Below are 15,619 nucleotides of genomic sequence, written 5' to 3'. Positions count from 1 at the left end.
TATAAATAAATAGATAATTAAATATAATAAAATAATTAAAAATATTAAAAAAATAATTCTCTCAGTGAGCCCAAACCCTGCGTGATGAGGACTTTATAGGAGCTATTTGCCTGCCTTAATCCAAAAAGCAAAATTTTTGTATATTCTTGGATGTATTCAACTAAGCAAGCTAAGCAAGCTCAATGGGGTCAATCCCAAATTTTTGGGAAAACTTTGGGAAAACATGAGCGTGCGAGAGGGCCTAGGTGCCCTCCAAGTTTTTGGCTCCCTTAAAAAGAGCACTAGAACTTTTAATTTACATAAGAATTAGCCTTATCACGACATTGTAGGACCACGGGGTCGATGCGATCACCTCTAGAAAAAAAAATAATAAAAATAAACACGCATCCGTGGTCTGTCTTCTGGCAAAAATACAAAATTCCACATTTTTGGAGGTTGGAGCTTGAAACATCTACAATAGGATTCTCTGAAATGTTGAATTGGATTGTGCGATTTTTGTTAATATTAAATGACTTTTTGGGGGTGTTTCCTCCTAGTTTCTAAAATACGGCAAATTTTCTCAGGCTCTTAACTTTTGATGGGTAGAACTAAACTTCATGAAACTTATGTATTTAAAATCAACATACAAATGCGATTCTTTAGGTGTAACTATTGGTATTAAATTTTCGTTTTTCAGAGTATCGGTTACTAATTAGCTGGGTTGCTCCTTACTACAGTTCGTTACCACGAACTGTTTGATTTAAAATAATAAATAGCGAATTTCTTTAGTTGGGTACAGAAATTGGTACAAACCAACTGACGTTGTTTGTCGTTTACAGTTTTTCAGCCCTATTCAATGAATTAACTTGAATTATAGATTCCCATCTAACTGAATGTATTTCAGACAGCAATCTGTGCGAAAAATGTGACTGTATTCTGCTTTAATAATATTAAATAAAAAAAACTAGTTTTTTAACTGAAATTAAGGAGCGACATTAAAACTTAAAACGAACAGAAATTACTCCGTATATAAAATGGGCTGTCCCCTCCGCAATCTCTCGCTCTTTACGCTAAAGTTTGACTCTTTGCCACAATTCTACTTTTTAAAACAATTAAAAGCTTTGGCGTAAAGAGCGAGGGATTGCGGAGGGGACAACCTGTTCGTTTTAAGTTTTAATGTCGCTCCTTACTTTCAGTTAAAAAAAACTAGTTTTTCTTATATAATTTCTGAATGTTTTTGAATTAATGCATGTTTGATTTTGGCTCTCCGAACATAAATTATTAAAATGAAATTGGTATATTAATTCTTTTTTTGGCTAAATGGCTTTCTCTTAGTTCAGATCAGACGATTTTGAGAAATAAGGGGTGGGGAAGGAGGCCTAGTTGCCCTCCAATTTCTCGGTTACTTAAAAATCCAACTAGAACTTTTAATTTTTAACGAATGTTTTTATTAGTAAAAAATATACGTAACTTAATAATTAACTTACGTACAGGCACGTACGCAGGAATTTTTTTCGTGGGGGGGGGGCCAAAACCTTCGAAACAGCAGATATAAAGTAGCACTTTTTTATTTAGTAATACAAAAACAGGTATATCGGAAAATACAGATCCTGTAGTATTGTGGCGGATGGGGGGGGAGAAGACTGAAGCCTCAACAGTATGTTTTAGGCTCAGGTTATGTTCATAGCGATTTAGAACCACTGATTAATCTTTTGTATCCCACTGAAAGGGAAATTTTAGGGTTAACAGTGCAATATGGATTCTGTGGGGGGTAGTTCTTTTATTACAAAAACGTAGATTTTGATGAAAAATGATAGTTTCCAAAATTGATCCATTAAAAGCTGTACTTTATCCTGAAAGGGGGGGGGGATAAACGCCCTAATATATAGGATAATTCTATTTTGCTGTGGAAAGCAAACTCTCTTTACAAAAAAAATAACAGCACAATTGCTAATTACTTCAAAGAGGGTAAAAAGTTAGACAGAAAATGGGTTAATAATTGGGCAGTGACTTGACCGGATAATGGCATGCTGTAAAATCCCCCAAAAAAGGCTTCACACATGTATCTAGATTCTTAATAAATGTCCTACTTTTGCCAGAAATCCGAAGAAATCATGGGGAAATTAAATATTTCACAAAGTTTCGGGGGGAGCCGGGCCCGAAGGCCCCCACCCTGCGTACGTGCCAGCTTACGTAACACACTTTTATATTCTTATATTTTTATTATGTATACGAGGGGGTTTTTACCCTCGTCAATACCTCGCTCTTTACACTAAATCGTAAGTTTTGTCCCAATTCTTTAAGAATGACCCCTGAATTAGAAAGGCCGTAGAATAAATAGTTGAAATTACTAAAGATACTTTAGCATAAAGAGCGAGGTATTTATATCCTCCTAAATACCTTGCTCTTTATGATAAAGTATTTTTAGAACCCCTCATGTGCGTAATAATCTCTGTTCGTTTTACGCTTCAATGCTACTCCTTACTTTCAATTGAAAAAACGTTATCATGTTTATTTTTTCTTTGTTTTTTATAGTAATGTTAGAAAATCCTGCGCCCTTTTCATTGAATTTTTCTTCCCCCATGACATATTCCTCGAAGGAAAGATCCTCCCACGTAGCCCCTTCCCCTCAACCCCACCCCCCGAACCAAAAAAAGCCCCCTGAAAACGTCTGTACACTTCCCAATAACCATTACTGTATGTAAACACTGGTCAAAGTTTGTAACTTGCAGCCCCTCCCCTAGGGATTAAGGGGGAGTAAGTCATTCCTAAAGGCATAGTTATTATGGTTTTCGACTATGTGGAACAAAATGGCTATCTCAAAATTTTGATGCATTGACTTTGGGAAAAAAATAAGCGTGGGAGGGGGCCTAGGTGCCCTCCAATTTTTTGGTCACTTAAAAAGGTCACTAGGTCACTAGAACTTTTCATTTACGTTAGAATGAGCCCTCTTGCGACATTCTAGGACCACTTGGTCGATACGATGACCCCTGGGAAAAAAAAATAAAACAAAAAAAACAAAAACAAATAAACAGGCACCCGTGATTTGTCTTCTGGCAAAAAATACGAAATTCCACATTTTTGTAGACAGGAGCTTGAAATTTTGCTATAGGGTTCTATGATACGCCGAATGCGATGGTGTGATTTTCGTTAAGATTCTATGACTTTTAGGGGGTGTTTCCCCCTATTTTCCAAAATAAGGCAAATTTTCTCAGGCTCTTAACTTTTGATGACAAAGACTAAATTTGATGAAACTTATATATTTAGAATCAGCATGAAAATCTGATTCCTATCAAACCTATTTTCCAAAATAAGGCAAATTTTCTCAGGCTCTTAACTTTTGATGACAAAGACTAAATCTGATGAAACTTATATATTTAGAATCAGCATGAAAATCTGATTCTTTTGATGTATCTTTTAGCATCTAAATTCCGTTTTTTAGAGTTTAGTTTACTATTGAGCCGGGTTGCTCCTTACTACAGTTCGTTACCACGAACTGTTTGAAAAGAAAACTTAATAAAACTATAATAAAATAAAAGAAAATAAAAGTAAAGTAAAACAAATAAAATGAAATAATAAAAAAAGGAATTTTATTTTAAAATAAAATACTAATAATAATAATAAATAAATAAAATAATAAAAAATAATAAAAATAAAATAATAAATATTAAAATAATAAAATAATATTAAAATAAATAAAATAAAAATAAATGACTATAATAAAAGAAAAGTTTGCAAGGCTAGGACACACTCTGTAGATTCAGAGTGACAGGTTGCCAAAGATTTTTTTTCAAAAGATCCTTTCGACCAACCATCTATGGCCAAAGAAAAGTAGGTCATCGCCGAAAGGGATACGAAGAAGTCGTAAAAAAATTCGAAGGAAACTGGGATGTCTTGGGATGGTTAAAGAGGGTAGCTTTCAATAAATTGGATGGAGGAGGAGCGTACACAGCTGTGTTGGCCTTATATGGTATGATGGTATGTTAAGTTGTTAGTAGTAGTTGTTAGTAGTATTGGTAATAAAGGTAGTAGTAGTAGTAAATAAATAAATCATGTACCTTTATTTCAGCTACAAGCAGCAACAGGGCTCAATTGGCAACTCTTGAGCATCAGCACTATACCACCAGAAGTCAATTTTTTCGCAAGCCTTCGGAGTGATAACCTGGTTATACCCAATCCCTTAAGAGAGGAGGTTGTATCCAGCAATCTAGTTGTTTACAGCAAAGAGGCTGTTGAAAATGCAGATATTTCAATATCCTCTTCATGTATTGATGCAACAGGCAGCACATTCTGTTACCTGAAAAATTTGAAGATTGTGAAAAATACACTTAACTTTGATAATGGTAAGTGACTCGACTGGATTAGGAATCAATCAGAAGAAATGAAAAATTTTATCAACCAGTCCTTTTAACAAAATCTAAGTAAGAAGCGAATCATGGTATTAATAGCTAAAACTCTAAAGTAAAGATTTTTATAAAATTCAGCGTGAAAAAAAAGTCAAGAAAATAACCTTTTAAAAAAAAAAAACAAAGACGAGCATTAATAAAAACTGAATAATTAGCCGTAACGAACATGTTACTGGTGCGCTCTTTTGGAAGCCTGGTAATACATAGGCCTATTCATTCATTTCGACATTCCTTTCAACATTATCTGAGAGTTTTAGCTGACTCTCCTTAGCAGTTCTAGATATTACAGATGTGGCATTATGGGAACGTGGATGTACAATGTATCTTATGATTTACTTCAACATATCTTTACCGTTCCTTGGAAATTTGAGCTTAATACCCTTAGCTGTTCCTGATATTTAAGACCGACCCTTTAACAACTTGGATGCGCTTAATGTCTTACGTTTTAATTATACTTTAACTGAGAGCTTAAATCAATACCCCTAGCCGTTATTGATATACTGTGGATTTACTCTTTTGAAAACAGGGATGTAAATAGTGTCTTTTGATTTAGCTCAGCACCCTCCTGTGACTACTTTTACCAAAGCAACCAGCAATTCGAACCCAAGTCTTAAAATCGGTCTCAATCGGGAACCCTCTTCGCTATATAAATTCACGAGGTTCAAAGATTTTCAATAGAGATATTTATTGTTCAACGATTAGAAAACGCTTAAATCATACCATAAAATCAATAGATCCATTCAAGATCAATCTAGGTCAATCTAGGTCAATCAAGGTCAATTTCTTGGTTGTGTGGGAAAACAGGTAAAAATAACAATATTTGGACTGGACGCTAATGGACTAAAAACTAAGGACTAAGAAGTGGACTAAGAAGTAAACATATAATAAGGAAAATGAGATGTAATTCAAAAACCATCAGAGCCTGTTAACATGTCCTAAAAATTTCATCTTAATATCATTAGCCATTGACATACTTTAGATATACTCATTTGACCACCTGGGTCTATCTAGTGTCTTTGGATTTAGTTCAACAATCCTTCACCGTTTCCTACAAAGTTCAATTAAGTAGCCTTAGTAGCTCCTGGGATATTGCAATAACGCCTTTTTGACACCCTGGAAATACAAGGAGTCATTTTTAGTTCAGTATTTCCTGAAACTTTCAACTTTATGCCCTTAGCTGCTCCTGGATGTATATTACATCTCTTGATATGGTCCAATATAAATTTCAACATTCCCCGAAAGTTTCAAATAAATGGCCTGAGGTGTCCTTGAGACCCTTCAGATTACTCTTTTTAATATCTTGGATGCAAACATGCTATTACCTGCTCCTGAGATATTCTTATTGCAGTTGCGCTCTTAATACGTTAGGCGGAAAATGCCCTTTGATCTAGTCGGACATCCTCCAAAACATTCCTCAAAAGTTTTAACTTGATTCAATTAGGCGTTTCTGGGATATTGCGGTCCACCCTTTTGACAGCCTGGATGCATATAGTATCATTTAATTTAGTTTAATACACCCATTAATACACCGTGAAAATATCAGCTCAGTGCCCTTAACCTTATTGTCATTCCTAACACATTGAAAATCTGCCCTGTTCACAACATGAATGCAACTACAGTCTTTTGATTTAGTTCAATCGCACCAAAATTTTCACTTAATAGCCTAAGCCATTCCTGAGATATGGTGGCTGCCTAGATCACTTCGACTCTTGAAGAGGGAAGTAGAACATCTGATTTTTCAATTCAATGATCCCCTCCAGAGTTTATACGACCATCCTTTCCATAAAAACCAAATATGCCCTTGGGGCATAAGTTATTACCCTTGCACTGAGGGCTGTGGAGGGGGGGGGGTGTCATCCTCAAAGATATAATTTCTGGATCTTTCAACTCGTTGAAAAATGACTATCTCAAAACTGATGTATTTGGGAAAATGGTGAACGTTAGAGGGGTGTTAGTTACCCTACAATCACGTTCGACTATTAAAAATGGCACTAGCCCTTTCAATCTTAAACTGAATGAGCCCTTTTCAAAGTTTCTACGACAACTCCTTCGATACAAAGTGCCCTGGTCTTTCGACTTGGTTCGAACTTTCGAATTGGTTCGACTTTCGACTTTCGACTTGGTTTGACATTCTCCCAAACTTTCAACTAACCACAGTTGGTCGTTCCTGGAATATTTCAGACACGCTCTTCTTAAAACCTGGATGCATATAGTGTCTTTTACTTTAGTTCAATATCCCCTTCAGGATACCCTGAAAGTTTCAGCTTATTGACTGAAGAGTTTCTTGAGACATTACAGATACTCTCTTTTGACAACCCTGATGCACATAGTGTCTTTTGGTTTAGCGTATCACCCATCTGAAGATGCCTTGAAATTTTCAACTTAGTACTCTTAGCTGTTCCCGAGCAGTTGCAGATACTCCATTTTGACAATCTGGATATGTATAATTGTCTTTGGGTAACAGTTGACAACAAAATACCCTAAAAGCCTCATATATGTATGACCCATACGAAGAAGCCTTGCATTTTAATACCAGTTTTAATTATAATTATATATTATAATTCTCAATTGTTTCTATGTAATTGCGGACATCCCGGTTTCACACTTACATAATTGATTTATCTAGTATTCTTATTTTAATTTCTTATAATTTGTTTTCTTCGAAAATGGGAACAATGGGAGCTGTAAGCAAAAACTAGTTTATCACAAATTTGATTACAATTTTGATCACAGTTGATCATAATTTGATCGCAAGTTTATCAAAAATTTGACAGAATTTGCCATTGAAATGTGGTTTTTGTCTTTCAAGTTTCAATGTTTAAGGTCATTGCAAGAACCAGGAGAATGAGTTTCTCCTTTGGGTTGTGTGTAGTTTGTTTTGTTTGGAAACCCATTCGAACCCTTAACCACCTCTTGCTATAAGAATTTGATGAGTTCGTACACTAATTCAATTGGAACTTATGCCAAGAAACTCATTGGATAAAAATTTTATAAGCTTCACAAGGAAATATAGGCCAGGGCAGTTTTTAAGATAATTAAAAAGACATCCCATAGCTCGGTTACAAAAGCGTATTTTGCATATCCTGTCTTTAGGATTTTTCCTATATCAATGATGATTCCTCCTTCTGTAAGTTTTGCAACGGTAATTCTGCAACATTTTTCACCCTGAAAATTTTCACAGAAATCCTTGCTTAGGGAATTTAATGTGTATTACCACAGCCTCTCACAAAACCCTAAGTTTAAGATTAATAGTATAGCGCTATTGAAAAAAGGGATCTAGGCGTTTTCCTTCCCAGAAAATTCGTCCCATGAAAAATTCTCCCCAGAGAAATCTCCCCGCGGAAAAATCCCCCAAATAGAAAATTCCCTCCCAGAAATTTTTCTCTCACGGAAAATCCCCCGCAAAAATTCCTCTCGGAAAATTCCCCACGGAAAATCACGGAAAATCCCATGCTCACCCTGGATAATTTTGGATGTTCATTAGAAAGTAAATTGAAAATTCATCTCAAATGTTTAGGTCACAGGCAATGTCTAGAGCAAATCATAAGGTTTCAATGTATTTTGGTGTGTGTGTAACTTACCAACGTGTAACTGAACCCCAAGCAATTTAACTTTGTAACTGGCCGAACGTGCACCTGAACTCCAGTGCAACTGAACCCTGATGTAACTTAACCCACAGTGCAACTCAACCCTCGTAAAACTCAACCCTATTTAGCTGAGCCCCCGTTTAACTGAACCCCGTGTTTTTGAACCTCCTGGCAACTGAGACCTTCTGCAACTGAGCCACCGTACAACCGAACCCCGTTTAACTGAACTTCTCGAGTTCAGTGAAATTCTCGAGTAGCTGAACGCTCATACTCGAGAACTGAACGCTCATACTCGTTCAGCTGCAAGAGCTGAACGCTCTTGCAGCTTGAACATTAGAAGGGAAGTTGAAAGTTCTGCTCACATGAATAAGTCAGAGGCAAGTGGTGTCTATAGTAAACAGTCATAACGGTGCCTATAGCAAAAAGCCATAAGGGTTCAGTGTACTATGGTGTGAGTTCAACTGAATCACTGTGTAACTAAACCCCAAGCAATTAAACCCCCGTAACTGAAGCACCACGTAACTGAACTCTCGTGCAGATGAACTCCCGTATAACTGAACCTCTGTATTACTGCACCCCTGTGCAGCTGAACCAACGTGCATCTGAACCCCGTGCAATTCAACTCTCGTGCAACTCAACCCCCGTGCAACTGAACCCGAGTTAAGTAAACCCCATTTAACCCCATTTAACCCCATTTAACTTAACCCTCGTACAACTGAACCTCCTGGCAACTGAACCACCGTGCAACTGAGCCCTTGTTTGACTGAACCCTCGTGTAGTTGAACTCTCCTGTAACTGAATCCGCGTGAAACTGAACCACCGTACTTAGTTTTTCAGTATTCTACAAATATGAGGCAATATCATTGGATAAAAAATAAGTTAGAATCTTTACATGTTCAACCTTTTTTAAAAGTCATAACATAAAAGCCTGTCAAGATGATTTCTAAAAAAGCTCTGTGTTCTTGTCACATAAACAAAGAAATTCGGACTTTACAAAAACTTAAATCTAGATTTATTTCTTCTTACTTATGTCTGCTTATGTTTTATGTCTCCAACCTGTCACTATAAAAAAAAATACTCTCCCCTCGAAAAACATCCCCGTTGAAAATACCCACTACCACCTCTCCTACGGCCGGCTGCTTTCCAGTCACTTTTGACTCTTAAAAATGTACTAGAATTTTCGATATCTGATCGAATGAGCTTCCCCGAATTTTCTAAGGCCACAAGGTGGATGTGGGGATGAGGAAGGGGCAGTCCTCCCCCTATACATAATGAATTCTGCTCATTTTTGGATTTAATGTTACTCTTTACTCTCATAATAACAGCGTAGACCAAAAATATTCCCAAAAATCTAAAGAGATTAAATATCAATTTCACATTTTGATGTTTTTAATGTTCTTTTGCCTCCCCCCCTTCAAAAAAACATAAACCCCAAATATAAGTCCTGGATATGGTCTTAGGGATTTTAAATCAATTTCTATCTCCACTCTCCCCTCGTCTCTCCCTTAGAGCCAATTCTGTATTTATCCGAAGGATCATTGAGAGTTGGGATGTTCTGGTATTAAAATATACCCTTTGAGGTATCTCATTCCTTTCCCAACTACAAAACAGTTATGGAATTCCATTATAGAGGTTTAAATCTATTATATGCAAATGCTTAGAATTGTAAAACAACAGGGAATTGACCTAAGACAGTGAATCTGGTATAGACCTTAAAATATCTTGGCTAGTTTGGGAGCGAGGGAGATGCTTCACTGGGAGTATTTTAATACCAAAACATCTCAACTATCATGGAGCCATTAGACAAGTACAGAATTAGAAGAAAGAGACAAGAGGAGGATGGAGGTAAAAACTGATGTGCAATCCCCATGGTTTTATTCGGGACTTGTATCTGTGGGTTGCTTTTTCTAAGGGAGGGGGACAAAATAAACTTTTAAAAACGCATCAGAAATGTAAAATTGATGTTTAATCCCTCTTGGTTTCTGGGAAAATTTCTGGTCTACGTTGTTATTATGGAAATAAAGAGCAACATTAAACCCCAAAGGAGAAGAAATTACTCTGTATCGAAGGGGACTTTTCCTTCCTCATTCCAACCTCCATCCCACGGTCCTAGAAATTTCTGAGGATGTTCGTTCGATCAGAAATTGGGAGTTCTAGTCCTTTTTTAGTAAAAAGTGATTGGAAATCAACCAGCTGCTCTGGGGGAGGGGAAATTTGCAGTGACAGGTTTCTTATGGAAGGGTATTTCAGTTGGAGAATATTTTCTACGGGGGTATTTTCCGTGGGATGGAGGTGTGCGGGTAAATGCCTAGACCCACGCGTAAGCAGCCCAAAGAAAACAAAAACCGTGATACAATATCACTGTTAACCTTGAATCATACTACGCTTTCAAATCATTATTGCAATTGCAACAGTTTAGCCTACTATTTTTAACGAGTTATCTCGTTAGTGTGCTAAGCTCTTGAAATTGCGATTACGGTTTCAAAATCTTTGAATTTAGCACAAATCAGGGATAATGGCGAAATTTATAGAGAGTATCAGTTATAGTTCTTTGTCTTTAGCTTAGACCAAATATTTCGCGTCTAAAAATTCTCGCAGCAATTCCTGACTATGTTATTAGCAGTACCACGAAGATACACCACAATTAGACTTTAAACTTAATTTATCATAGCATTAATTTTTAATGTGTTATCTTTATATTTCATTTTACTTTCAGTGAGTGACGGCTGTGGAACTTTTGGACTAAATTCCTGTGTGTATCCTCTACAGTGCCTTTCAGGAATAAATCCTGGGGCTTATTCTTGCCAGTGTTCTACAGGGTTTCGAGCGGAGCGGGTACTGGAGAATTATGAAATTTGTGAAGGTAATTGCTGCAATCATACATACAGGGTTGCCACCCCTAAAGATTTATCACTAGTTCTAGTGATTTATTATGTTGCTTAAACCAAAAAAACACTAAATTAGCATATAACTTACTAGATTATTGAAGAAAATCACTAAATCAACCAAAAAATCAGTAAGATCTAGTGATTTTTCTACCATCGGTTGGCAACACTGCACACATACAGAGAGGGACGATACAATGGTTTTGTTGCAATAAAAATGTGAAGGTAATTGGTAAAAATGTGATTTGTGAAGGTATTTGGTGCAATCATACATACAGGGTTGCCACCCCTAAAGATTTATCACTAGTTCTAGTGATTTATTATGTTGCTTAAACCAAAAAAACACTAAATTAGCATATAACTTACTAGATTATTGAAGAAAATCACTAAATCAACCAAAAAATCAGTAAGATCTAGTGATTTTCTACCATCGGTTGGCAACACTGCACACATACAGAGAGGGACGATACAATGGTTTTGTTGCAATAAAAATGTGAAGGTAATTGGTAAAAATGTGATTTGTGAAGGTATTTGGTGCAATCATACATACAGGGTTGCCACCCCTAAAGATTTATCACTAGTTCTAGTGATTTATTATGTTGCTTAAACAAAAAAAAAACACTAAATTAGCATATAACTTACTAGATTATTGAAGAAAATCACTAAATCAACCAAAAAATCAGTAAGATCTAGTGATTTTTCTACCATCGGTTGGCAACACTGCACACATACAGAAAGGGACGATACAAAGGTTTTTTTGCTATAAAAATGAAACAGGAAATAAAAACAAACCCCAAAATATGAACAGATTTTGAATGAGGACTACATCTGTAGTTGTTTTCCGATAGAAAAAAGTTAACAACTAGAGATGCAATAACTGGTTAAATCATAAATAAAAAACTAGATTGACAAGTTCCAGAAAAAAATAAAAACTAGAGTAAAAAAATAAAAACTAGAGATGTAATAACTGGTTAAATCATAAATAGAATACTAGGTAGACAAGTCCCAGAAAAGAATAAAAATCATCTACAGTAAAAAAAAAAAATAATAATAATAATAATGACATATATTTCACTAGATCTTAATACAGGTACCATACATTACTGAAATGAGGTTGGCCTGCTATTATAAGCTTTAAGCGTTTGTGTAAAGAATCTCTTTTCGCTTTTTCTCATGTTCCTTTGTGTTATTTTTTTTTCTACCATTGAAAAGTATTCCTAGGGGTAATCGAAAAATATCCAGATAAACATCCAGTTACACAGCTAGTTTCCTTAAATTTATTATTTTATCTTATGTTAGAAAATTCAAAATATAAAAGTTGTGTTTCTATATTAGCGTAAGAAACATAAGCGATTAAGAATCCTAGAAATATTAAAAGAGTATTGGAGACACTCCCACTACCTATCAAGTTTAGTCTTAAGCTCTATACCTTGCAAAAATTATTTTTAAAAAGGTAATTATTTCTATTTGGATTCCTTGATGGGAATTTTATTTAGGAGAATCGGATGGGAATTTGTTCAACCGCTATTTTGGATTCTTTAGGCGGAATTTTTTTATTGTCTTGTCAAGTTTTACTCGACTGTCTTTCGTTGTCTTCGATTGTCTTACCTTTAATCTGTGCTTGTTCAACTTTTTTCCAGTTCTATAACGTGCTCGGTTTTTGCTATATCCATGATATGTTGTAAAATACTATTTTTAAATAATATTCGGTGGGATTTTTGATACTTCACACAAGAAATTCAAATACCTGCTATACGAAGATAATTAGCAATACAACCTGAATAAGCCTCTGAATTTAGTATAATATGTCACATAACATATCAAACATATCAACATATCAACAGTTGAGCTTTTATTAAACAGAAAATAGCAAATAACAAATATAATATGTCACATAACATATCAAACATATCAACATATCAACAGTTGAGCTTTTATTAAATAGAAAATAGCAAATAGAAAATATAATATGTCACATAACATATCAAACATATCAACATATCAACAGTTGAGCTTTTATTAAATAGAAAATAGCAAATAGAAAATATAATATGTCACATAACATATCAAACATATCAACATATCAACAGTTGAGCTTTTATTAAACAGAAAATAGCAAATAGAAAATATAATATGTCACATAACATTTCAAACATATCAACATATCAACAGTTGAGCTTTTATTAAACAGAAAATAGCAAATAACAAATATAATATGTCACATAACATATCAAACATATCAACATATCAACAGTTGAGCTTTTATTAAACAGAAAATAGCAAATAACAAATATAATATGTCACATAACATATCAAACATATCAACATATCAACAGTTGAGCTTTTATTAAACAGAAAATAGCAAATAGAAAATATAATATGTCACATAACATATCAAACATATCAACATATCAACAGTTGAGCTTTTATTAAACAGAAAATAGCAAATAGAAAATATAATATGTCACATAACATATCAAACATATCAACATATCAACAGTTGAGCTTTTATTAAACAGAAAATAGCAAATAGAAAATATAATATGTCACATAACATTTCAAACATATCAACATATCAACAGTTGAGCTTTTATTAAACAGAAAATAGCAAATAACAAATATAATATGTCACATAACATATCAAACATATCAACATATCAACAGTTGAGCTTTTATTAAACAGAAAATAGCAAATAACAAATATAATATGTCACATAACATATCAAACATATCAACATATCAACAGTTGAGCTTTTATTAAATAGAAAATAGCAAATAGAAAATATAATATGTCACATAACATATCAAACATATCAACATATCAACAGTTGAGCTTTTATTAAACAGAAAATAGCAAATAGCAAATATAATATGTCACATAACATATCAAACATATCAACATATCAACAGTTGAGCTTTTATTAAATAGAAAATAGCAAATAGAAAATATAATATGTCACATAACATATCAAACATATCAACATATCAACAGTTGAGCTTTTATTAAATAGAAAATAGCAAATAGAAAATAGCAAACCAAAACAATCCAACTAGTCAGGAACAAATCCACACTACTTTATAAAACATTTATGATGCATAAACGTTGGGTTGGCTGACATTGAGATACTGCAAAAAGATTTTTAATCTTATTAAAGCTCTCTCCACCCTTGATCTATCAGTGGGTAGGGCCTATGGCCCCCTGAAAGTGTTACGACTTTTAGGGGCTGTTAAACCACCTGCTCTCTCCACTCTCAAACTATTAAGAAGAAAAGAGTAGCGTCATAGGGCCCTCAGAAAACCTTTTCACTTTTTGGGGCAATTAAAATAACTTCTTTCTACACCGTTGGACTAGTAAAGAAGAAAAGAATAGCACCATAGGGCCCCTACAAAAGCTTAGAGACGTATGACCTATTGCTCCTTTAAAAGGGCTTATGTGTATTACTACTGTTTCTATTCACATTTACCTCCTCATTTAATGTCTATCAATACGTGAACAAATTCTAGGTCTTTAGGTCAGTAAACTCACAAGATGAACTCACATGGACCTTAGAATCAACCCTGGTGACGGACAAGATAAATCATCCAGGATCATCGTTTATACTTGTTATTTGAGCTGACAATCATCTTTTTTGTACTTCCAAAAACTGACTATTTCTTCTTCTGCAAAACCACACCGTTACTGTCAAGCCCAAAAGTCGGATGTGACGTTTTCATGCTTTTGAGGAAACTGCCAAAAATTATTTTCTAAGCTGCTCTTAAGGAGAACAGTGGCTGTCAGGGCATTCTACGTTCACTCACACTCTGATCCTTCTAATCTAAAATGCATTGCTAATCCGTGCCAATAGATACGATCTTTAGGCACGAAAGTGACACCACCTTGTTTCTCAATCACTTTTCAGTCTGATATGGGAGAAGAAGACCTTCCCGTCTGACTGAAAGGTGCCATTATTGATTCCAGTATCTAAAAAGGGCAACAACTGTGACAGACGCAACTGCCGGGGGGTATTACTCATGGATGTGGTTCCCAAAATATTTGCCATTATTTGGCTTTAAAGGTTCGAGGGAGCAAGAAATGAGCGGGTACGCGAAAATTAGTGTGGATTTTGAAGAGGGAGAGGATGCTCTGGCCAGATCTCTGGCCACACATAAGTTTCTCAAGCAGTGCGGCTCAACCCCGCTTTCTAGGGCCATAATCAGAGAAAGGTTCAAATAGCTAGAGCAAGTTCTGCGGATGAAGGATGACAAAATACGAAAGACTGATCCTTTCGGCTAACCGCCTAGAGCGAAACGGAAAGCAGTTCGTCCCCGGTTGGAGTGGAAGGATGTCGTAATGAAAGATTTAAGGGAATCAGGAAATTCTTGGGATGCTGGAAAGAGGAAGGCGTTGAATAGATTGGGATGGAGTAGAAGCGTTCGAAGCTGTGTTGGGCTAAGGCACCTTGGTGATGCAGTGATTTGTTAGCAGTAGAAGTAGTAGTTGCTTCTATATAACGTCGTCAACGCTAGAGACCTTGTAGAGCTGCTTTTCTGATAACAAGCTGGACTTTGCCCGTATGCACCAGGATTTAGGTGGAGAGTTTGTAATCGAAATTTGTAAATGAAAGGTTTGAAACTAATCCGACCATAAACATCGAATTATTCAAGGAAAGTCATAAGGTATGATTTATATCATTATTGCGGATAGACTCAAAACACAGAGTCAATCTCATCCCACAAAGGTTCGTTACTACCAGACCCCAGAGCAATACAGCACCAATATCCA

General features: G+C 35.3%; 1 protein-coding gene across 1 annotated transcript in view; it reads left to right on the top strand.

Moving 5' to 3' along the window:
- Positions 1-15,619, top strand: part of LOC136040893 (fibrillin-1-like) — a 174,002-nt gene that overhangs the window by 141,444 nt on the left and 16,939 nt on the right. The window contains exons 18-19 of the mRNA XM_065725307.1: positions 4,049-4,322; positions 10,689-10,835. Coding sequence (XP_065581379.1) covers positions 4,049-4,322; positions 10,689-10,835 — 421 coding nt within the window. The remainder of the gene's footprint in view (positions 1-4,048; positions 4,323-10,688; positions 10,836-15,619) is intronic.

The sequence above is a fragment of the Artemia franciscana genome, chromosome 21 (assembly GCF_032884065.1).
Source record: "Artemia franciscana chromosome 21, ASM3288406v1, whole genome shotgun sequence".
Classification (NCBI taxonomy): domain Eukaryota; kingdom Metazoa; phylum Arthropoda; class Branchiopoda; order Anostraca; family Artemiidae; genus Artemia; species Artemia franciscana.
The sequence above is the reverse complement of the archived record's forward strand: the minus strand, read 5'-3'. Positions and strand labels throughout refer to the sequence as shown.